Genomic DNA, 25,766 nt, shown 5'->3' on the forward strand with positions numbered 1-25,766 from the left:
CCAACGGCGTCTCGTAGAGTTTCGTTGGCAATAGCCGCCTACCTGATGGAACGTCCATCTGCAATAAGTGTCACAACACGCGTAACATCCTCAGCAATAAGTGGCATTTTTAAATTTAAAAATTGAAATTAAGAAAACAAAGATGAAAACCAAACAGTTTATTGCTTAAGAATTCAAATGAGACTGAATAAACATTTTAAATTCCGTAAAAATTAAACATTGAAAAATCCTTTATTCTTGTTTTGGATTAAGGATTAAGTGTGTTTAGTCAATTGATATTCCAATTTAAAAGATAGTATAAATAAATATTTATTGATAAAAACAATAAGTCAAATTAAGGGCAGAATTTTCTTTTATCCAGAAAATAAATAATAAAAAAAAATCATTTGGGTGGAATTTTTTGCCCGTCAGTGTTATATGAATCGACCACTTTTCTACTAACAAATTCTCTCGATCATGGTATGATCTTGATGAAAAAGCAAATTATGTTTTTACTTCCAAGCTTTCGACCTATTTTCAGGTCATATTATGGGCAAAACAATCTTAGATATGTCTACAGATTGACATAATTAAATTTTACACAGACGATTTCAAATTTCTTGTAAGACCGATTCAGATCCCACATTGCCAAGCACTTAACGTGGCAGTCCTTAACTGTTAAGAGTCGGTCTTCAGACAAATTGGAAATCGTCTTTGTAAAACGTAATTATGTCAATCTGTAGACATATTTAAGATGGTTTTGCCCTGGTGATGACCTTTTAAAAATAGGTCGAAAGCTTGGCAGTAACAATTGAATTTGATTTTTGATCAAGACCAAACCGAGATCCACAGTGTTCATAAAGTATTAAACAAAAAATCTAATTGCTCTACTCTGTTTAATTTATTGTAATAACATTGACATAAATAAACCCAATGGCTTCTACATTTCAACAAAAACAGATCGCATGTAAAGATTCAATTTACACGAAATACGGCAACACATAAATCCAAGTTTTAATGTAAATTTATTCAGCGGATAAGGCTATCTACACGATCTTTTTTTATACAATAGGCAGCAAAAGCGTGTTTGACAACTTTCTTTACCGGAAGAGGGTGTTTTCGCTTGAAATCCTAGTGGTGATATCTTAACAGAGATCAGATGGCTTTGACGTTATGAGTCACTAACAGCTAAGGATCAACAAAGGCCTCTAGGAAGGAATAAGCTCGACTATCCATCCATTATCCGCTAATGTGAAAATACCCGGGGCTTTACGGTATCTAGCAAAATATCTATTGAGTTATTATTTACCTTAAGGAAAATAAATAACACATTTTAAACAAATAACAAATCCTCGTAAATGTCAATCTTCTACTGCAGAAAAGAGCAAAGGAACCGACGTTATCAAAAATCAGATAACCCTCCTATAATGAATTTAACACATCTCACAGAGATAACAGATTCCACGGACATGCCAGGCCCTTCTCGCCCTTCAAAGGAAAATATATTTTTTGCCGAAAATGCGGCCGCAACGGATTTTTTGTGAGCGGAACGTGCCGGATCGCGAATTGATAACGAGGCCAGGAGGATGAAATAAGATCAGATCATCGATACTAGATCATCATAGCTAGCGACGTGCGATACCAATTGATATGAGTAAAGTATCAAGTATTTTCTTTCGATACCAAGTACTTTTGGTATCGAATATTTTCATTCTATACAAGAAGTGTATCGAATACTTGTATCGGTCAAAATACTCAAATAGATTTTTCATCAATTGTTCAAGTAATATATAATTGTTATTTTCCGTTCGAAACATACTTTTAATCAAACTGGGAGTTGACTAGTTACTGTTAGGAGCGCCTACAAGCGGCATGTGTCAACAAAGTTATCCAAGATTTCGACTTAGTGGTTGGTAACTCTGCTGATAATTCTGGTAACTTTCAATTCTTTCCCGGTCGCATCTCGCACTTTTAATTTCAGTATTTTTTTTTAAATGTTTTTGTCTTCAAGTATCTAAAAACCTCCTTCTCATAGATAGATACCTAATCATGTCTCCTTCCAAAATTAAGGCATGAGGTTATTTTACTGAGAAACCTGAATCGTCGGCATCTTGTAAACTGTGCAGGAAAACGCCTAATCATTTTAAACATTTGAAAAGAATACACCCGTTGATCAATTTTGTCAAAACTCGAAAAAATTGAAATATCAATTTTGTTGCAATGTGTTGAGATTTTTTCCTTGTTCGTACATACGTACCCACTATATGAAAAAATACTTAAAACTATGGAACAACTGCAATTTTTTTACTTTAACGAATGTCTTATTGTACACACAAGTCGATAGCGAGTAAGTTGATCATTTAATGAACGACAAAGTACTCATATGAGTAAGTACTCGTTAGTATCGAATGATTTCTGTCGATACTTGAGTAGTATCGAATATTTCTTTCGTTACCAGTATCGAGTACTGGTATTGAATATTTTCTGGTATCCATGTCACTAAATTCTTAGCTAGATCGATATTCCTTATTAAGATAATATGAAAGAAAACGGATGTAACAAATTTTGCAAAATGTACAAAAATAATAGCTTTTTACTCTCCTAAAAATTTTTTATTTATTTTTAATTAATTAATTTAATTTTGTTAGTTTTGTTGTACTATAAATTTGTTTTTAAGTGTGTTTGTCTGCTTGCATTTGATTGGGATTTTTGCTTCTTCTTGCGTGTGCATGTTGGTTTCTGCTGTACTGTTTTTTCCGGGAGTTCGCTACAGGAAAGGTCATATCAAGGCCCGGGGTGCTGGTGTTTTGAGAAAAAAAGACCATTTGTATAACCACATACGTTTATCGATTTAGATATTCAAGTTGTTTATCTTTATGATCAGTATTGTGTTTCAATATTTTCGACATAGCTCAGCAGGCCACACCGATTCCTGCGCAGCGCTAGTCTTTCACACTCGTTTTACTTGAATGCCTTTTTTTAATGTATTCTCTTTAGTTAATTATTATTTTCGTATGATACGTTCAAATTTTAATTTATTTATGTTTATATTTTTGATAAAAATGTATCACTCTCAACCCTTTTATAAGACCTATGCTTTATAACAAATAAAAATTCTATTTTATTATATGTATTTGTACACAAAAAAGACGATTTTAATAGGCTTAACTTAGGCCATCAGAAGTGAATGGTCGGATATCATGACTTAAAATTCTTTGCTAATGTTCAAATTGAGATTTTTATTGTTTTGCCATCAGAACTGCCAAACTTTCGTAAATGTGGTTCACTGTGTTCTGTTGTGTTCAATAGATCATTCATGATAACTTAGATAATTTATTTCAATTAATTATTCTTTTTAAGTAAGGTCTTGGTTGAGATAAAGAAGTCAGTGCCACGAGTGGGATCGAACCCACGATCTTCGGCTAAATACGCCGCTGCTCTACCAGCACCAACTCCCCATCTCAACCTACAATCATGCGAATTTTCCCTCTCTTTGCCATTTCAAATGTCATGTAATCAGGATTCGATTCTCAGCAGCTTATGAAATGGCCTCGGGGTGCTGTTTAGTGAAGTGATACTTCTTCTACAATCCTGTTTACACGACATTTGAAAATGGCAAAAATAGGGAAAATTCGAACGTTGTAGGTTGAGATGGAGAGTTGGTGTCCGAGAGGATCGAAGTCACGTCAGCTCACGTGGTAGAGCAGCGGCGTATTTAGCCGAAGATCGTGGGTTCGAATCCCACTCGTGGCACTGACTTCTTTATCTCAACCAATACCTTACATAACACAAAATTGAAATATTGGATTTATCCGTTTGTCTTCACGATATTTCTCTAAAATCATCCCAATGTGTAGCAAAAATTTACTATCTATTATAACTTAATAAGTCTCTTCCACAAAATCTGAAATTTAGGTTAGTAAATCAAATGTTAAAATGTACATATAAATCGTCATAATTCATTGAATATGTATCGTTTCCTTCTTAGGCACGTACCAAATTTATAAACGTTGGGATCGACAAGGCCGGGCTTCCGTGAGTGTGGGCTGAAAAATTACATGCCTAGGCAGTAGCACGTCCTCACCAGAATAGTACCTTCACGGTCCAAAGATTATACTGGCCAGAAGCCTTTCTCTACAAAAGATTTTCCTGTACATCGACACCGTTTTGAGACGTTTAACGATCTTAGTGAATAAAATCGAGTCGGAATATTTACACGGGGGAATAGCTCGGATTGAAAACAAACGGTTTGGACAACCTTGACTTTGAAAATAGAAAAAGGACACCTTTTATTGTTTAAGGTGGAAGCTCTCCGTGAACAATAGCAGCTCGTTATAACTAACACACAGACAGTCATCAATTTGAAAAAGCTTCTTGTCGATAACGCGCTCCGGCATACTTTAAAAACTTACAAACTATAATTCCATTGTTATGCTCTACAATTATACAATAAATCTAAATATAAATTTAATATGCCATGTTTGTGTTAATTAAATGAGATAAAAATCTGTAAATCGTTTGATAATATTAGACACTTGTAAATTCAGTCTTAAATAGGAGCTAAGAGGATTTTAGAGTAAATTTTTATTATACTACATAACGTAAAAGATCTTTTATAGTTTTAAATCCCTGCTAATTATTTTACGTTGAGACTTTTATGGCGTAATTTTTATTTTTTATGCATGGTTGTAAGTTATATCATTCTTTTTATGCTTACCTTACAACAGTTGGTACGAAATCTTTTATGATTTTCATTACTTCGCCCTGTTCCCGGGGCATCATTTTATCCTTCATGGTCGTGTTATGGTGCCTGGAAACATTTTCTACGGGAGGAAAACTGTTGTTTCGTAGTCCGTTAAGAAGTTCCGGCTGTTTCCTCTTCCTCTGAAAAATTTAATGTCTTGTTTGACCCCATAATCTTTTTATATACATGTACCTCCTAATATAATGTTTTAAATTCCCTTAATCAAACAATATTGTCAAAAATTGTGCAGTGGAAAGAAATATACAAAAAGACAAATTTAATAGAATAGCAGAATAAAATTGTTGAGCTACGATGGCAATTTGGCCCCTGTTGGAATTGTTATGTCTTGTTTGATTGCTTAATTAAGTTTAACTTCGAATTACGAATCGGCCGCAGACCTAAATATGACTGCTATTGGGTGATTATGAAAGTAAATTGTATAACTGTAAACAATATTTACATTGAGACGTACACTTTCTGGTTTGGTTCTCTAAAGTCTATTACCATGTAAAATACTCTCATGGAAGCATCGCACATTAATTTATCATGCATTTTTAAGCGCGCATGACAAAAAAAAATATGGGCAGTACATCGAATGTCCAATCTGATTTATTTGTCAGCATCAGATGGCTTCCGGTTGGATGGTGCTTAGACGTAGAAAGCCCAGTATGAAAGTTTCATTACCTTAATAGAACTAAGATATTACTTAATATTAGAAAGTGAACAAATTAGATCAGGCTTATTATCTAGTGAACACAAGGAAAATAACTTCTGGGAAAAATATTATTTATGATTGTTTCCTTCGGAGATGAAGGTTTTTATTGTTTTGTCAATTTATTGAAATTTAAATGATTGTTAGATTTTAAAGTTAGGTCAGCGGGATGATGAACATTTATTTTGTTCTGCCCTTGCTATTTTGTCAGACGCAGCACTGAAGATTAATAAACGTGTCTTGATATACTAAACAGGAGGTTCAATTCTCTGGCCGACCTTGCTCAAGATCTTAATAAATCCATATCCATTATATTTCGTGGTCCCATTGACCAAATAACTTCTTTCAATTAATTAATCTTCATGTAAGGTATTGGTTGAAATGAAAAAGCTAGTGTCACGAATGGGATTCGAACCCATGACCTTCGACTAAATACGCCGCTGCTCTACCATTTGAGCTATTGTGACTTCGATGCACTCGATTCGAAAGGTAGGTTGGGATGGGGAGTTGGTGTTGAGTGGATCGAAGTGACGATAGCTCAAGTGGTAGAGCAGCGGCGTATTGAGCCGAAGGTCGTGGGTTCGAATCCTGCTCGTGACACTAGCTTTTTCATTTCAACCAATACCTTACATAAAGATTAATAAATCCTTATGTTACGCAGTCTTAATTGACCATCATGTAAATTATTTAAATTAAATATACTTTTTATCTAAGGTCTTGGTCGAGATGAAAATGTTAACGTCACGTGCGGGATTCGACCCCACGACCTTCGGTTGGGATGTTGGTTTGCGGGTTCTTTGTTTCGATTTTTAACGGAAATTGCAATGCTTCCCCATCTGCAAATATTATTTATAATAACCGTGTAGCTTGATTGTGGATGTACGAATATATTTCATTGTTTGTGTGGATGAGTAAGTGAAAGGGGATATGGCGGAATATCGAGTACCGTCGTCCCTCAGAGTGTATTGGAGACTCATATGACTCCGTTGTCATCTGTGATTGATAAGTTCTAAACATAGAAATAAAACCATTAAAAAAAGTCTGCAAGCCTCAAAAATCTCACAACTTAGTGAAATTAATACTTCTTAAGGACTGAATTAGTAGTTGCCTCTGGTTTATCGTTTCACAAGATCTGGTTCACCTCGAAATTTCAAGGAAACGCCAGAGTTAAACGGATATGTTTTTCCGTTATTAATATTGCTCTTGATGTTTTTGATGGTAAGAGAAGCGTTTTGTATGTTTGTTTATCAAGAACTTTCATCGGAGTAAGGAAGGGGGATGCGATCGGAGGCGGAATCGGAAACCGGAAGGCCCGTGAAAAGCGTGCCGTCGTTCTGGGACCGTGACCGCCGCCTTATCTCGTTCATTGTTTCTCCTCGATGGGTACACACCGTACCCCCGGCACCTTGACCGAATGTCCCGAAATACTCTCCGAGTCTCTATAGTACTCTAGGAGGGGAAGGCGCATGCGCGCCCTCCGATTCACACTATCCGGTGGGGTAGAGCAGTGCGGTGTCGGTTCTCGTCGAGTCGTCATGATTCCGTGAGATGTTAGTCGTCTCACAGGCTATGAAGTGGTTTACACCCGACAGGAACAAATCCGCGGCCCAGCCTCCGGCCGAGTCACTCCTCAGGTCTCTCAAAAGGAGGTCCTTAAGACTCAAGAGGCCCAAACCTCAAGTCCTCCAGGAGAAGAGAAAATCCGGTAAGACCTGTTGATTTCACTTATTAGCGCGGTTTATGCCATTGATAGTTTGCCAAATATACATATTAAATGTAACGTCTCATTCAGACCAATATTCCGCCGGTGTTCTCAACTTGGTAACCCTCTTGGAGCAAGTGAAAACCTTGTCGAATAAAATTAGGAGACTTTTTCTTTCATTTTCCCCACAATCGTTGATCTTTGAGACACTTTATGTACTAAGTTTTTCCTAGGATATTTGTGTTTGTACTTATATTTGTGGTTTTTGGAATGTTTTATAGTAACCATCTTTTCGTACGTGATAACAATGTTTTTTAGTATTTAAGTTACGGTCTTTTCTTCGTTGCCCTTATTAAACTGCGTAAAGCCATTGTTTTATGGATGGATATAAGTATTAACTTATTAATATAAGTAAGTAAAATATATATGTTATATATTTTACTTACCTATCTTCGAGCTTTTGAGACATTTTATTAGCCATATGAAAAAAAAAATTATACTGGTGGGTTTTTTGAACACCTGGGACGTTGTAATTGTCGTTTCTAAGGTTTTTACAGTGCGAACTTCGAGCAAGTGAAACCATGGTTTTGTGAATATCAGTTGTAAACAATTTGTTTTTCTTCACCACCTTCTAGCCTTTGAGACGCTTTGTTCGAAAAGCTTTTAAATTGGGATGTTTTTTCAAAAGTGGGACTTGGTAATTGTCATTTCTAAAGTTTTTATGGTTGCCATCTTCGAGTACTAGAAACCATGGTTTTGTGGATATCAGTCGTAAACTTTTTTTAACCTATTTTCGGGCTTTTGAGACATTTTATTAGCCATTTAAAAAAATTATACTGTGGGTTTTTGAACACCTGGGACGTTGTAATTGTCGTTTCTAAATTTTTTTCAGTTGCCGTTCGAGCACGTGCATCCATGGTTTTGTGGTTGTAAGTTTTAAAAAATTTGTTTTTCCTCACCATCTTCAAGCCTTTGAGACGCTTTGTTAGAAAAGCTTTTAAATTGGGATGTTTTTTCAAAAGTGGGACTTGGTAATTGCCATTTCTAAAGTTTTTATGGTTGCCATGTTCTAGTATTTGAAACCATGGTTTTGTGGATATCAGTTGTAAACTTTTTTTAACCTATATGCGAGCTTTTGAGGCATTTTATTATCCATTTAAAAAAATCATACTGGTCTGTTTTTGAACAGCCGAGATGTTGTAATTATTTCTAAAGTTTTTCCAGTTGCCAACTTCGAGCACCTGAAACCATGGTTTTATGGATATAAGTTTTAAACAATTTGTTTTTCTTCACCATCTTCTAGTCTTTGAGACATTTTGCTGTTTGAAAAGCTTTTAAATTGGCATTTTTTTCAACAGTGGGACTCGTCGTTTCTAAAAATTTTACCGTTGCCATCTTCGAGCACGTGCAACCATGGTTTTGTCGATGTAAGTTCTAAACAATTTGTTTTGTTTTTTCACCATCTTCAAGCCTTTGAGACATTTTGTTGTTAGAAAAGCTTTTAAATTGGGATGTTTTTTCAATACCTGGGCTATTGTAATTGTCATGTCTAAGTATTCACAGTTGCCATCTTCGAGTACTTGAAACCATGGTTTGTGGATATAAGTTGTTAGGTTTTTTTAACCATCTCCAAGCTTTTGAGACAGTTCACCTGCCAATTAAAAAGTTGTTACACAGGTGGGATTTTTGAACACCTTGGACGTTGTACTTGTCTTTTCTAAGGTTTTTACAGCGGCCATTTTCGAGCACGTGAAACTATAGTTTTGTAGATAAATTTGTAAACTTTTGTTAACCATCTTCGAGACAGACGAGACACTTTATTTGTCATTTGAAAAGTTTATAATATTCGTGTGTTCTATACACCTGGGAGATCGATTCTTTATGTACATGCGAGACCATCTTTTATTTGTACTTAGTAAAGTGTTTATGATATTTAATGATAACCATGTTTGAACACGTAAGACCGAGTACTTGTTCAATTTTTAATGTGCACCATTATAGGCACGATAGTCCGCAGAGTTTTCTATCGATTTTATGTAATGTAGTTTTATCAAATTTTTTTTTTTATTCCAGCTTTATAATGTTTTTTCAGTTGTATACATTTTTACATTGTATCTGTAGATTTAAGTTGAGATAACAACGTAAGATCGGATTGTTATAGAGTAACATTTATTTATTATTTATATTCGATAGTTTTGTTATTACTTATGTTTTCTTTGTTAGTTTGAAAGTCTTCATTATTTCTCCAAGCTTTTTTGTCCGATTTCACGGCAACCTGTTGGTAGTTCGATACAAAGGTGGAAAGCACGTGACCTCGCCGACAGGGTTCTAATTTTATCTCTCGCTTTGGATCGTGCCCATCGACAGCATCGTGGATGAAAATGCGTGGAAAACGTTCTTTATCGATTTGACCGACGTGAAATCATATCAACTCTGCACAATGTTAAATAGCGATTATGCAACCTAAAATCTTATCGGAAAAATCAATAAAAGGAAAATATTGTTTGTGAATGTGTGTGTGTGTGTGTGTGTGTGTGTGTGTGTGTGTGTATGCGCGCGCGCGCGTGTGCGTGTGTGCGTGCGTGCGTGTGCGTGCGTGCGTGCGTGTGTGTGTGTGTGTGTGTGTGTGTGTGTGTGTGTGTGTGTGTGTGTGTGTGTGTGTATTTTCTCGATAAGAGGAAATTTTGTTTATAGTTCAACGGAATGGTTTAATTTTTGTTTAAAATCTGTAAAGGCCGAATTATCGAAAGCACTTTTCATTACTTATTTTAGCCGTTTGAGTTGTACAGGCTTAATTGCATATTTTGTGACGTTTGTTACATGATAATATTATCGGTTTTGACGTTGTACGATAAGTAAAACACTTGTTTCAAACCTTACTCCTAATTTATAAATTATTGGGACGGTTTCGGTTCTGTGTGGGGTAAATTACTCAAAATCATAGATCATAAATAACACATTTTCTCTCCTGTTCACGTATAAAAGAAGATTTTACCCATACTCGAAAATATTTACATACCAAATTTCGGATTTTGCGTTGGATAATACTTTTTGCTTTATTTTTCTCTCATCCACTCTTTCTCGCTTCCTCCCTCTCACATTCTCTCTCTCTCTCTCTCTCTCTCTCTCTTCCTCTCTCTTCCTCTCTCTTCCTCCCTCTCTCTCTCTCTTCCTCCCTCTCTCTCTCTCTCTTAATTGATTAATTTGCACATCCGTGCAGGGTTTTTTTTACACAGTTATCTATATTAATTTGTATTTGACGTAAAGGATTGTTCATTTTTGAATTAGGAATTTTAGTTTTGGTCAATAATGTCGATCAGTTTGTATTTTTGTCTCTTTCCATCGCGAAATTTGTACGTTGTTTGTCGCATTAACGAAAGCGCACCTGTTGCTTTAGAGCTGGAAAAACACCTGGCGCAAAGAATTTTCCTTTATTTCATCCTCTTTCTAACGTTCGTTTAATCTTACCTACTTTCAACTTACAAATTAGAAAGAGCAAGGAAGATGCGTAAATTTGACGTTTAATTTGAGATAATTCCACGGGTATTCCAAAGGGGGTAATATTATTCTAGTTCCTTCCAGTAACTTAATTATTTGACATCCAGCGGTTTTAATTTTAATTAAACATTCCGTGCAATTTTTGCTGAGGTGAGAAAAGAAAAATCTTCATTGCGGAAAATAGTAAATTTCTTACCCTACCAAAGGAATTAACGTGCAGGAATATAAACGTTGAATTCCAATAATTAATTATAAAGACTCATCTCTAAGAATGCCAAATAATTAGGACTATTTTAATTGTGACGTAAAAATTTATGTAGTTCATATGTCATATTTGATACTTTGAATTAAGGAAAAAAACTGTAGGCGAAAGGATAGGCTGACCCATAGAATATCCATCTGTAATATTCGATAATCCTAATAACTACTGTTAATTTTTTTCTGAGACTATCCATACCAGACCGTACGATTGGTCTTCTATTAATTATTGAATTTAAAAATGTATAGAGCTTAAATTCACGCATTTCACTGGGAAAATAATTGCAATTAATTGTTGAAAATATTGAAATATACTAGATTATATTCTTCGATATTTTCTATGTAGGTAGTGTGGTTTATGACAATATAATTAAAACGGTTGTGCTTTTTTCCATTTTATGATGTTTTAGCACATATGATAATGCTATTATGTAATGCTGTTTTAGAAATATTCGCCCTTTTCTCATTTTTTAGGAGGAGAATGTTACTAGTTTTTCATGGACGTATGTGGAACGACAAAACGTTCAGAGGATGAATAGATTGATGTATACAGTCAAAGACCTAATTTAATGAAAAAATCTTAGGAATAATAAGAAATTGAACCATTTTTGCCAAGGCGAATTGTATTCTAAATAGGAGGAAAAAACGTCGCGTGTTAGCTTCGTTTCGGCAACATGTGGCAAAGTAGCGAAACATCTGCAATTCAACTTTCAACCAAACTCACTCGATATCAGGATTTTCGAATCATTGAATGTGATAGTAAAGTTTCGTATTTTGCGGTCTTGTAGATTAGAATCGGAGAAACTTGGGCCTCGACAAAATTGTTAGGGGCTTGCTGAAAATTGAAGAGGTGCAGCTACGTTCACGAGGTGCAGACCGCGTCAGTTTCCTACCACGCCATAAATAGCGAAACGTACAAAACCGTTGAGGACTCCCTCTCGCAGTGTACTATCTCTCCTTCTTGACGTGCCATTGTTGTCGGTTATCAGGTCGTGTTGTTCGGCCCGGAAAACCCATCAAACTCAGTACGCTTTAAATACGACGTCCCTTATCCACGTCGACTGTCCTTTTTATATAAAATTTGAAAATTTTCCCCATTGTTTGAAGTATTTGAAAGGAAGTTCACAGTCCGGGGACTTAGTTTTGTGACCTGACGCCGGTCTAGCCGCCCTAAGGTCGGTTTTTTTGTGTCTGCTCTCTTGCCTGAGCTTCCGTTGCTTCACTGCGTTGATAATTCGATTACGCCATCGAGGCCTGGCGTGAACAGATCCAGTTTGCAAACAATCGGACTGTTCCCGGCTGAAAAAAAAATGTGGATAAAGGCAAAGAGATCGCCAACAATTCTCAAGTATTAGACTTAGCTTATATGTTCTTACTTTCCTTTGCTTGTATAGAAAATTGTATAAATGAATAATGTAATAAATACGGCCAACAATTATCATCTTTGGATCTGACTATTCACGTTTCATCCTAATTCGACAGTATCTTATTCTTTTCGCAAGATAACTCGATTAACTTAAAAATCGTCGTTCGTTTGTAACCATCTTAGTCCTGCCTGTATGATAGCTTGTTTGTGACCATTTTGATCTTCTCTATTTGATGGTTCATTTCTAACCGTCTTGGTCTCACCGTTCGATGGTTTATTTCTGGTTTTGTACACTGTTTTATGATAGCTCTTTTCTAACCTTCTTGGTCTTGTTTTTGATGGTTCATTTCTGACCATGTTGATCTCGTTGTTTGATTATTTGATGTTCGGTTCTGACCATCTTGGTCTCGTTTTTTTGAAGGCTTGATGGTTCGTTTCTGACCATCTTTTTCTCGTTGTTTGAAGGATTAATGGTTCATTTCTGGTTATCTTGTTCTCGCTGTTAGATGGCTTGTTTCTGGGACAGCTTAATCTATTTTTAATGGTTCTTCTCTGACCATCTTGGTCTCGTTGTTTGATAATTCGTTTCTGACCATCTTGGTCTCGTTGTTTGAAGGCTTGATAGTTCGCTTCTGACCATCTAGGTCTTGTTGTTTGATAATTCGTTTCTGACTTTTTTCTTTTTTTTGAAGGCTTGATGGTGGTTCGTTTCGGTCCATCTTGATCTCGTTGTCCGTTCGTTTCTGACCATCTTGTTCTAGTTTGATAATTCGTTATTTAAAACATATTATTTTATTACAGTAATTTCGTTCACTGTTAATGACTTGTTTTTGGCTTCGTCGTTCGTTTCCCGCCATGTTGAACTCGTTGTTTGATGATTTTTTTGCCATCTTGTTCTCTTTGTTTGATGGTTCGTTTCGGTTCATACTGATCTCGTTGTTTGATGATTCGTTTCTGACCATCTTCTTCTCGTTGTTTGATGTCTGGCCGTCTTAGATTGTAAACATTCAAAAATACAAACATAAAAATATATGAATCACATCTTAATTATTAATGTACCGTTCTAAACACAATCAAACCGAATGGCTCGAGTGGGCTATTCGGTTTAGATAGCGGATGGATCTCTCAGGGACATAGGTTTTGTTTCTCTTTTTATTTTGTCGTTAGTTACTTCGAAGCCCTTCGACGAGCATAAGGGTGGGCGGGCGTAGGAGTAAAGCCCGCCTGAGAAACCTGTTGCTTCGCCGTCTCCGACGCTTTCGGCCCGCTGATTTACTACGCTGGATTCTAATTCGTTCGGAAAGAGTTCTCATTATAAGGGAGGAGAAGGATTTCTTCGCTTGTCTGGCCTTGTTGTGTGTTTTTTTAAATTTTATTTATTTTTATTTTTTTAATTATTCTGAAGACCGCTCACAGATTAGGCTTCAAGGGGCTTAAACCATTTGTCGAACAGTTAAAATAAAATAATGTTTCGAATTGAGTACGCAATTCACTAGAAAATAGTAAACTTATAAAATCAAAGTTTCTTCAAAAATTTACCAAAGATTTGTGCAAAATTATTTTAATAAAAATTTACTCCTTCGGTGCAGTCAATTACAAATATATGCGGCTACTTTATAGTTCAACAACGTTTCAGCTTAATTTCTAAGTAAATAAACTTTATATACATACATATATATATANTATATATATATAAACTTAATTTTTAAGTAAATAAACTTTGTATATATATAGTACTTTGAATAAATTTTTATGTCATACCTATATAAGCTTAGTAAAAGTTTCTGAGGTTTTTGCGGTTCAAAGCTCAGTGTAAAACATGTTCAACGTTGAAGATGCTTTGAACTTAAAACGGCTTGTAAACAGCAGATGGTTTATTAATTCTGTCCAAAATGAAGTTTTCTTTTTATGATGATGAGCATAACTATCCGTTAACAACGATTCACGCTCATTGTTTTAGTTATATGCGTACAGTTTTGACCAATTTTTCATCATAATAAGTTATGTAACAACTAGCCTGTTGCTTAGCTTACATTCCGTCCTTATTTGTCGCCACTTCCCGTCTAAAATGATGGATTATGAAGGTTAATCACTTAATTATCTCCGGGATGAAATTTTGTTTAAACAGTTTATTGTCAAGGGCTGAATTTGATTTTGTGAAGATGCATAATCTCTACGGTTTGTTCTCAAATCATAAACGGGGCTCTTCTCCCGTGGCCATGCGGCTTATCAGTTTCGTGCAAACAAATTCAGAAATATTTGCACTCATGCGCCTTTTGTTACTTGAAATTGTGAAATAATTTCTAAAATGAGTTTTCCTAGTGAGTCTTATAAAATTTACACAGTTTAGTAAAATTAATATGAATTGAATACCTCATAAAACCTTTTTTATTTATTTGTCTATTCCTGGCTTAGCTTAGGTTGGTTGAGGTAAATTAACGTTTAAAATGTATTGATTATTATTATTAGCATTTTGACTTTTTGATATTATGAAGTTTACTAGATAGCGACTGACGTAGCCGGTTGGATCGAAATTTAAAAGACTGTTTTTTTTAGTAACTATCTTTACGACATTACACACCAAAATAATTCGCGTTTTACCATTGAACCCGACGAAGGATTCTAACGAATTTCAGCGTTGAGAGGTCATGTGTGACCGGTACTCTGTAGAGAACAGAGTTTATCCATCGTCCCTCGTATCTCCTCCGAGAATCAATTCAAATGAGCCCGAGAAGCCGTGACGGGTTAACTACCATCTAAAAAGCTGCCGAGAGTCGTTGGCTGTCGAAAAATACAGAAATACGCTTACGCCACTGGGTCAATTAATTTAGGTTCGGAAAAGGTCCAAAATAACCGAAGTGACGGCTGACAGCCGGTGCGGCGTGGGGCCTATTTTAGAAATTGGAACAACCCAGGTCGCGGGTACGTTGACAGCTTCTTAATGGTCATTGAAGCATTTTCTAAAAGTGGAAAGGTTCCATTCGATTAATTTGCAAGAATGAAAAATCGACCGTAAACAATTTAAACAAAATTTTCACCAAAACAAATTCAACAATAATGCCAAACAAACATTTAGCACAACCTGTCCGCAGGTTAATTACCTGGTTTTTTCAATATGTTTAAAAATTGTCCTTATTTTTATAAATGTCCATAAGGAATGGTAATTTAAAAAATAAAGTACTTTCTTGAGTTCTTAACCGTCTCAATATTTGACTACAAAACGTATCACAAATCTCCCTTCAATCTTTGAAAGACTACATTTTTAATCTTTGGTTTTGTTTGATCTTATTTAACTAGTGAACACGTGATCAATTTTGAACAGTGTGCTTACCTTTGTAATGTGCCGTAACGCCCGATTTTTTTTCGTAGCAGTGCCGATTGATACATCTAGGCGAAAAGGCTACCTATAGTATCAGTTTTATGTCAGTGATAGTTTTGAGTTTTTTTTTTTTTTTTTGACAATGTATACGATTTTGCTAAATGTTTTTGTTATCAACTTCTTCTTCAGCGTTTGTTTTGTCATTGTCGATATTTTTCTTAAATGATTTGTTGTTACCCTCGATGTGTTTATCTAAAAAAAAAGTTTTTCTTCAATGTTTTTGCCAGCATGAATATTGTATTCAATGTTTGTTTTGCCACATCGATATGGTACTAAAAGATTTTTTGTCACCAACGATGTTTTTACCTAGTCAAATATTATTCCTAAATGTTTTTGTCAACTTCTGTATTGTCTGTTGTACATCTGTATCTGTATTTCTTCAATGTTTGTTTGTCAACATCGATATATTTTTCAATGTTTTGCCGACATCAACGTTTTCTGCAATACTTGTCCAAGATCGATAATTTTTTAAATGTTCTTTGTCTCCCTCGATTTTTTTGTACAAAAATTGTTTTTTCCATGTTTCTGCCATCACTTTTTTTCAATGGTATTTTCTTCAACATCGATATTGTGCTAAAAATATTTTTGTCATCAACGATGTTTTTATCTATTCAAATGTTAGTCTTAAATGTTTTTGACAACATTTGTATCTTTCTTCTTGTTAGTTAACATCGATATATTTTTCCTATATTGACTGTAATCAAAAATGGCGTATGAAAGTAAACCCCCAAAAGTCTACCCTAGTTGCATTCACCTATCTCAGAAGGTTTGTTACATGAAGCTGATTCCTCTTAGGTGATTAACATATTCACATCATATCAGTGATCTAATTAAACGACTTTTGGGGCGATCCCGTCTTCTAAAGCCTCCTATAAGTTTTATTTTGTTTGGTGATGTTAAATTTAAAGTTTCGAAGTAAGTTTTCGTCACAAATTAAACTCCCAGTCGTCAGAATTTCAAACTAGATGTATAATTAATTACTTATAAAGAACGTTCAATAGCAGTTGAAGATGGTTGAAAGGCGGAAGCAATTGTGTTGAGTGGAATAGCCTACGCTATTTCCATCTGCTTCCATCGGCTACCAATTGTCTTAATTAGGCGCGTGCAGCCTGTGTCTATGGTAATTCATGGGCCAGGTGGGACCCTGTGCCGAACTGGTGAATATTTTATTTCGCCGAGGACGCGCGACCCGCACGTTTCGACCAATTCAATTCTGTCGGAACAAACGGTTTCGGTTAAAACTATTGCCAAGGCAATAATAAATTCCGTTGACTTCCAAAAGCCGCGTGTGGTTTTCCTCCGTACCTTCTTTCCTGCGGGTAATTTATAAAAAAAATTACTGTTTTTTTTAAAAATGGGAATGACCTCAACAGCTATTTAATAACAAGAAACGGTGGAAATACGCATTGGAAGGCCGTTTATCCTCGCTCCAGGACAAACGTCCGACGTCAACTGGGTGTGAGCGCGTTTCCATGGGCCATTGTCGCTGCGGACATCCTCATTTGTCACGGAGTCGAACTCGCCCGGACCGAATTAACTTAATTACGTATCGCGGAGGCTGAAAATTTAAATATTTACGTGGGATTTAATAAACGAGTATGAGATGCGTCGGTTTTCTCCTGGACGAATTATCCACGCCCTGGTTGTCGTCTTGAGAGACGTCGTTCACCGAGGAAGCGGTTGTAATTCGAAAGACTATTAACAATTAGCCAGGACGTCATACAATTTTGACATTGAACTCGGGTGAAAGTACTTAGAATGTGAAAGTTAGGTGTGATTTATAATCTTTTGACTTAATAGTACTTTAGGGGCCACCTGCCGGGCCATGCCCACACTGCAAGTCGTCTGATATAAAATTTACGAATTTTTTTGAAAGCAAAATCAAATAAGATTCATAACCAACACCCATTTTGAAAATGATTAAAATTTAATCGGAGCCGAGAAATATTATCTTTACGAAATATTATTTTTTACGTCTTTTCAATTCATTAACTATCGCAGTGTAAAAACACAATTCAAAATTATGTGTTATGTGGTGTTACTATCGGTACATACGTTCGGGAGGGTTGAACGTCCCGCTCTAACCATCTTCTCTCTCTCTCTCTCTCTCTCTCTCTCTCTCTCTCTCTCTCCCTCCCTCTCCCTCTCCCTCTCCCTGTATTTATCCATTTATCTTTCTGTCTCTTCCTTTCCTCCTCCCTCTAGCTCTTGTTTTCTCTCTGTGTAGCTATCTCTCTCTCCCTGTCCCCCTCTGTCTCTCACGCCCTCTATCCTATCTTTTACCCCCTTCACTCTCTTTTACTATTTACCTCTCTCTCTCTTTCTCTTTCTCTCTCTCTCTCTCTTTCTTTCTTTCTTTCTCTCTCTCTCTTCCTCTCTTTCTTTCTCTCTTCCTCTCTTTCTCCTTCTCTTCCTCTCTTTCTTTCTTTCTCTCTTCCTCTCTTTCTCTTTCTCTTCCTCTCTTTCTCCCTTTCTCTCTCTCTCTCTCTCTCACACACACACACAAACACACTCTCTCTCTCCCATTTTCTATCTATCTATATATTTATCCCATATACTGTTACTAATAGTACAATTAACGGACATGTTGTGACGGGTGCTGATGTGTAGAAAGTGATCGTCTTGGTCCGTAGCGCCCCTGTCTTATTTGAAGGGGTCGGGTTGAGAACGGAGGTTAAAAGTGGAATAGTTAGAGCGCACAGATTGATCGTCATAAGAATTGTAAGAAGCGATTGAACAACGTCGCATAATGGCACATGCAGCATCAACCACCCTGCCAGTATATATGAAGATAAAGCAGAACGCTTTGTTTTATGTGACGAATCCTTAGTATCGCCTGGATGGAAATACTAACAGAGTAGGATGTCTTTTTCCTAAAGGGAAAAGGGCTAGGAGTCACACAGAAATTTAAGAAGCGGCGTAAATGGTTTTTCTACAATAGCTTTCCGTCTAACGTGACGAGAACAAGTTACCAGATGTTAAGTGTTTAGTACAGGTCTTAGATATTTTCAAAACTTGTCTATGGTCCCTACAAAGTAGCTAAAACTTGTACCTTATTAACAGTAGACTATGGACAGAGCAATCAGAGCTCCACTCTAGAATACACAGATAGTATATCTTCTTCCTCAGTGACAAACATATTTCTCTCTGGTAGAAGCGGAATGTCTGACAGAAAGAAACATAGGGAAATAAACAACACATTATATGTGTAAAATGAACACATACAAATTCAGACACATATGTACATGCTTGCAATACAACCGTTAACACTCGATAAAATGTACTTAATGCAGTACAATTTTCAGTTTATTTCAATTGGACATTATTATTATTCCGTGGGTGACAGCTCAACTGATTTAAATCGTCTCGTTAAAAAAAGTAATATCCTATAATAATATCCTTTAGGAGATAAACGTTCAGGTTATATTGTAGGCAGGCGGCTTTATCGTGATCGGAATCGTGTTAATACTGATATGCTGATGTTGAACAGTTCTGAACACGGCTTTTCCTCTGTTCTCCACCACGACCGCGGCTTATCTTATGAAAAAAACTTTCATGATTATCTTCGACTTTTTTTAAAAAATCCGTTTTGTTATATTTATCTTCTCTTTTTCTGTTTCAGGTATGTGCTGATATCCGTGAGAACTGTTCGAGGATAAGATAAGTATTATATATATGTTCGTACTGGATGTTCGACTGTGTAACAGAGGAGATTCACGCGAAAGTAGTGTGGTACTGTGTCCCACGTCGAACGGATTTCCTGGGCTTGAATAAAATCTGAGACTTATTCGAATTCAGGACCCGTGCTCACGATAAATGCGTCCGGAGAGCCTCGCGTTTCTCCATGACGTTACGGCTCTCTTTCTTGACGTAGATTATCTTTCCATGTAAAGAGGACCCTTTCGGAACCCGGAATATTGACCGAGTTGGGATGTTGAATTTGTACGGCTTGAGCGAAATTTGAGCCGGAGACAGGAGTTGGCACAACTTACCAAGTTTGACAATTGTATCTTCAGTTTGGTTGCGGAAACAGATGTTTATCAACATGCAGAACGTACAAAGAGATACATTTTAACTATATTCATAATTTGTATATAGACAATAAACCTAAAACAACGCTTGGGTTGTCCGTTTGAAATTGAATAACTTCGATCAATTAATGTTTTATTATTGGTTATTAAAGATGGTGTAATCAACAAATCCGAGTTCTCGATTAGAAAGAAAGAACGAGAGATAAAGAGGGAGAGGGAAAGAAAGACATAGAGAAAGGAAAAAGGTACTGAAAGAAGTAAGGAGGGTGCCAGAAAAAACGAAAGAGAGGGAGAGTGAGAATAGAGAAAGTAGAGAGAAAACGACATGCAGAGTAGGAAAAAACGAGAGAGTGAGAAGTGAGTGAGTGTGTGAGTGAGTGAAAGAGGGGGAAAGAAAAAAATGAGAGAGAGAGAGAGTGTGAGTGTAAGAGGGGGAAAAGAAAGAAATAAGAAAGAAAGAGAGAGTGAGTGAATGAGAGAGGGGGAAAGAAAGAAAGAAAAAATATATAGAAATAAGGAGGGAGGAAAAAAAAACGATCTAACGACGAACGAGAGACAGATAAAACGAAAGGTTGAGATACAGAGTGGGAGCGAGTGTGAGAGAGGAGAAAGAGAGAGAAAAAAAGAAAAAGCGAGCCAGAGTGAGGAAAAAAGAAAGAAGAAAGAGGGAGAAAAGAAAGAAATAAAGAAAGCAAAAACAGTTCAGAAGGAAGTAGGGATTGAAAAAGAAAAAACGAGAGAGAAAGGAAAAAATAAATAAGAGAGAGTACGAGATGGAGAGTGGGCAAAAACGGGAGAGCGATTAAGAAAGTGAAACAGCTGGAAAGAAAAAAATAAGAGAGAGAGAGGGTGTGTCTATGTGTATGTGAAATACGGAGAATAAAAGTAATAGAAAAAAATTTACAGAAAGAAGGTACGAGGTAGAAAGAAAACGAATGAGAGTGACGAAAAATAGAAAGAAGAGGGAAAAGGAAAGAGAGAAGAATAGACAGAGAAAGAGAAATAGAGGGCGGGAGAAAACAAAAGAAAGTGAGAGAGAAGGAAAGAAAAACGTGGGAAATAGATCAAGCATCATTTCCACTCTTTCGAGAAAGCTAAATTAATAAAATAGATTCGCAAACTCAAATTAAAAGTTTTCAAAGCCTGTTGCCTTTTACGTTGCATGATAGGTGTCAGTAGTTAGCTCTCAAGTACTGTTACCAAATACTAGGTGGTATTCCCTATTAAATAGTTGTAGTGCAGTTCTCAAACTATAGATTACTGCTAACTAGCAATTTCGGCAAGTAGGTGTAACTGTTCATATGTAACGTTAAAATTTCTTTTTAAAAAACTTTTCAATGTAGTTAACTACCGCTCAACTATGATGACTGGTAACTATGCTTTATCTAGGTCGTTTCTTTTATGTCTAGTTTGAAAGCCTATTTGGACAAAAGCCCAAACTAGTTAAACCGTTTTCTAAAAACTGTTTGCGGTAAGCCAATTATCGTTCTCACTTCTGTGGTGGAACCGACCGGACTTTTATTTTTATGCGGACGGAAGTCGAACCGCATGGTGACTAACGTTCTGGGGCCCTGTTTTGCTCCGCTGGCTTTCGGCCGGATTACCTTTAACGTTGTCAAAAACTTTCTTTTTTATACTGGCTCAAAAAATACAAACTATTTTACTCGAAATCTAGTGATGAATGAGTTTTCACGTCTAAAATGAAATACAGCTGTTTGTAAACCCAGTTTCGTTCGTAGTTTCTCATTTTCAAGAGTTATCATGTTATCAGAGGTTCTTTGAACCTCGGAGGATGCAAACCGCTATCTCTTTACGACCGGAAGCCGACGTAAAACGGCTATTATTTTTGTTAACATTGGGCGTTTGTTTCTTCAGGCTTTCTTCCCTTGAAGAATTTTTAAAACCGAAATCACCGAAACATTTGATTTCTCGTACCATTCATCTGACAACAAGCAGAACACTAGCTACAACTGAGAAATTTTCTAGCTCTAATTTTAAGATTATCTAGGATGTTTGACCTAGATAAGAAGAAGGCTAAATATACATCTTTACATTTTTAGAGAGAAAATAATTATAAAATTGATCGTTTTTATACATTTAAATAATATAACAGGGGTTTAATAAATAAACTAAGAAATAATGCGAGAATAGGCGGACCCTTCTAAGACGGTCAAGCAGATTTTAGCTCGTTTGATGACGGTAAAGTCAAATAACTCGTTTTAACAGAAAGGTCTTTTGAGAGATAGAAAGAAAATTTGCCATGCCAAAATTTGTCCGACTGGTTAACCATTTTGAAAACTTCGTAATTGAGACTTCAGAAAATTGTACATTTATGTAAATTTTGCATAAATGTTTATGTGAAAACCTTTTGAAAAAATTCCACTAACTAGTAAGATATAACTTTTCAAAAAACAAAATTCCCATGATTATACTTCGAAAATTACGAAATAGGGTTTTATTGAAAGTGAAAGTTCTAAGGGGTGATGAACCTGTAGTTTTAGGCTTCTCGCCATCTTCGGTGATGAGTCAAAACATGAACAGAAACATATCTGGCAGACCGAAACGCCGACAGTCAATCCAAAATAACCGGGAAATGGCCAAACCACAAAAAGCGAAGTCATATCCAATGGAACTGTAATACGCTTGAATAGCCCAAAGCTATTCACCATGGGATAATAACTATTTAAAGTATGAAACTAAATAATTCACCTTCTCACAACATTGAACGACCTGGGTAATAAAGTTTCAATGAAACCCATGGAAACAAGTTAATCATGCGGAGAAACCAATGGCCCTGTGCGATCATTGTACCATAACGACTGTTAAGGGCAACCCGTTTTTTGCTGAACCTTCACCTATAAATTACCCATGTTGGGCTTTCTTAAGTAAAAGTATTTATGTTGTTACGTTTTGGTTGTATGGAAGCTAGTAAGGTGAATTATGAGTATGACTGTCCTTGTTATCTCAAAACATAATTTATTTTAAAGGTAATTGAGGTATTTTTTTCATGTAAGTGTTGGATAATTGTATTATTTCGGTATAACGCACACGAGCAGGACCTCACAAATCCGCGTTAGGGCCGAAGGCAATCGGCTGGCAAGCCGTTTATCTCAATTGTCGACCCGGGAAACGCCGGATAGCACCGTCCTCGACGGCGATTTGAATCACGAACGGCGTGACTGGAAAGAACTTGTTCGCTCCGGGCATGTGCGCCACCCTCCGGGACGACGACAGGGGAGAAAAGAATGGTGCGTCGCTAATTTCGTCTCGGCGAACAAAGGTCCTGGGATATTTATGGCGCATCAGTTTAACCGCATTAGCATAGAGGCTGATCCCGATGAGATATAGCATAGCGTCCTTATTATTTTCTCCTCTTCCTCTCGTTCACGCTACGTCCGGTCCAGCCATTGTGACAGTTAAAAATTTAGAGTGTTAATCCATTATGCGGTTTATGTCATTCTTCATTCAACTATACACGAAGCGTATGCTAAAAAAAATTTTTATTTATCAACTGACGTTCAGATGGCCATATATCGGTTTTGCAGTTAAATTGCACTGTTGCGTTGTTTTCTTTCTATCACATCCCTTGTATCTGATTTTTATAATTTTATACCACCTTCAGTTCACTTTCACCCTAAAAATGTTCAATCCAGAATCAACAAAAAGTGAAAAACACATAGAAAATCCAACTTTGAACAGTACACCAGTATACAGTAGCAACACCTAATAGCATGGTCATCTAATGATAAATTATTGCGATGATTTTATACACCGTTTTTTTTTTATCGAACGGAAAAGTAGATACTCAGTAATGAAAGAAACAACGTCATAAAAAATAATAGCTTGGTCTCATAAAACAGTCAGACTCTTCTCATTCAGATGGCCTCCTTAGTACCTGATTCTGCCGTTAAATTGCACTGTTGTGTTTCCTTTCAATCACATCCCTTCTATCTGATTTTTATAATTTTATACCACCTTCAGTTCACTTTCACCCTAAAAATGGTCAATCTATAATCAACGGAAAGTGAAAAACACATAGAAAATCCAGCTTTGGAGTATACACCGGTATACAGTAGCATCACCTTATAGCTTGGCCATCTAATGATGAATAATGATTTTGTAGACCAACAGTGCATTTTTATCGAACGGAAAACACATGCTCAGTAATGAACGAAACAACGTCTTAAAAAAATGATACTGGTATTAAATGATAAAGCAAAAGGTTGAAAAATGACAAAAAGAGGGAAAATTCGATAGGTTGTAGGTTGAGGTGGGGAGTTGGTGTCGATCGAAGTCACGATATCTCAAGTGGTTAGAGCAGCGGCGTATTGAGCCGATGGTCGTGGGTTCGAATCCCGCTCGTGGCACTAGCTTTTTCATTTCAACCAAAACCTTACTTAAAAAATATTAATTAATTGAAAGTAAGGTTCAAAATAAAATAGTAAACTATATAATATACTATATACAATAGTACTACTACTATACAAAATAGAAAATAAAAATAGTAAAAGTGTACAATAGGCCTCCTCAGTTTTTTTTTTCATTTTCAAAAATAATTTTTTTAGGAAATTTCTATTACTGATACTTTTCATCCCGGTGTTATCGTACAGCTTGGATGGATTTTTTCCAAAATCAATACAGAATTACGGCCTACCTGGCTGCTTTTTTCAAAGGCATCTGCCTGGTATAAAAGCGTCACAACTAGGCTGCTAATGCCCGTGAGAAGGAAGTGGCCAGCTCCTTCCGGCCGTTTGACAGTAAGACTTCCTGTCCGTGCTTAGCCTGATGATCGCCCATCAAGTAGGTACTTCTCGTATACGCATCGACTTTACCCCGTTCTGTTTTATTACTCTGGCTAATCACAATCCGGGTAGCAGTTTTAAGGAAATTCCATTTTTCAATTAATTATTTGATCAGTTTAGCCAATAGATTCTACTTCCTTTTTATCAATCTACTTTTCCAAAGTTGTCATTTGATAAGCAGGGCTTTTGCTATTTGCTTTCTTTAGCCTCGGGATAAGCCACTTGTGTCTAACTTCCTAACAAATTTTATCCATTAAAAGATTTCATTTAATGGTTTAGAAAGGATTTTACCCTTTCCGACGGTCTCCTCACCGAGCCAGAGTTCATAAACTTTTTTAATCGAAAAATTAGAACAGTTTTGCAATTAGCTCTCGTTTCAAGTCGAATCGCACAGGTCTTCCACCCCTTTGAAATGGTAACGAACCCGTGTCCCCGCGGTTCCCATCGGGTCAGACCGCAATCCCTAGACAAAAGTCATCGCCTGGAGGCATACCGGCCCATTTATTAGGCCTGCCCTATTCACCTAGGACCACGGTTAGATTTGATATATGGCCGGTTTTTATTTATTGGCCACCACCCCTAAGCGACTCCTCTCCGCGTCTCTCCACCCTTCAGGTCCCCACTGTGAAATTTAATCTCCCTTTTAAACAAACACTTAAGGATTTATGTTTCAACGACCGCTTTCCTCCTCACCTTTTCCGATTTCTTAAACTTTGCAAAGATTGGCGACAATAACGATTGGCTTACTATAATGAAAACGGATGTTTTCCGCATGTCCATTCTTCCCCGTTTATCGTCAACATTGCTTAATTAAATGTAAACACTATAATTTTTATGGTAACAAATTACTTTAGGCAAATAATTAGCTTGATGTTTTAAGTTTTAACTTGTTAGCGTTGATTGGGATTTCCTCTTTCTCCCTTTGGTTTATTTATGCCAGTACTATTTTGCTTGCCTCAGGCCTGACATAATCTCCCAGTATTTGTTATGTACTTTGTTAATCCAAGATTTAATATGGTTTATGGAACGAAATGGATTTAGAATCTGCTGCCTCGTTACCCGAAATGACCTGAAACCCTCCTAAGTGTCAGTTTTGTTTGAAGATGCCAGTTTTTTAGGGTATTCTGGTAGTTCCAGCCTAATTTCCAAGGATTCCGAACGCTTGGATACTTTGGATATCTGATAGTATTATTATTCTTGCACCCTTGAGAGACCCCCCCCCTCATGGTTAGGCCCGTTTATGCCCATTTCCATACCAATAATCATCTTTAAGCCAGTCTCTATACCATTATCCA

At 36.4% G+C, this 25,766-nt stretch overlaps 1 protein-coding gene and 1 long non-coding RNA gene across 3 annotated transcripts in view; both read left to right on the top strand.

The window, feature by feature from the left end:
- Positions 1–25,766, top strand: part of LOC106664287 (centaurin-gamma-1A) — a 211,218-nt gene that overhangs the window by 125,275 nt on the left and 60,177 nt on the right. The window contains exon 1 of one of the 2 annotated variants that reach the window (XM_014389873.2): positions 6,935–7,140. The exons of the other annotated variant lie outside the window; for it this stretch is intronic. Within the exon in view, the coding sequence (XP_014245359.1) occupies positions 6,984–7,140 (157 nt within the window). The 5' untranslated portion in view covers positions 6,935–6,983. Of the gene's footprint in view, positions 1–6,934; positions 7,141–25,766 lie in introns of those variants that run through there. 2 annotated transcript variants of the gene reach the window in all.
- LOC112126762 lies at positions 7,147–19,781 on the top strand. Its single transcript, XR_002910213.1, has 2 exons — positions 7,147–8,066; positions 19,261–19,781. It is a non-coding gene; the product is annotated as an uncharacterized LOC112126762 (long non-coding RNA).

Source organism: Cimex lectularius, unplaced genomic scaffold (assembly GCF_000648675.2).
Source record: "Cimex lectularius strain Harlan isolate CLEC.00 unplaced genomic scaffold, Clec_2.1 scaffold50, whole genome shotgun sequence".
Lineage (NCBI taxonomy): Eukaryota > Metazoa > Arthropoda > Insecta > Hemiptera > Cimicidae > Cimex > Cimex lectularius.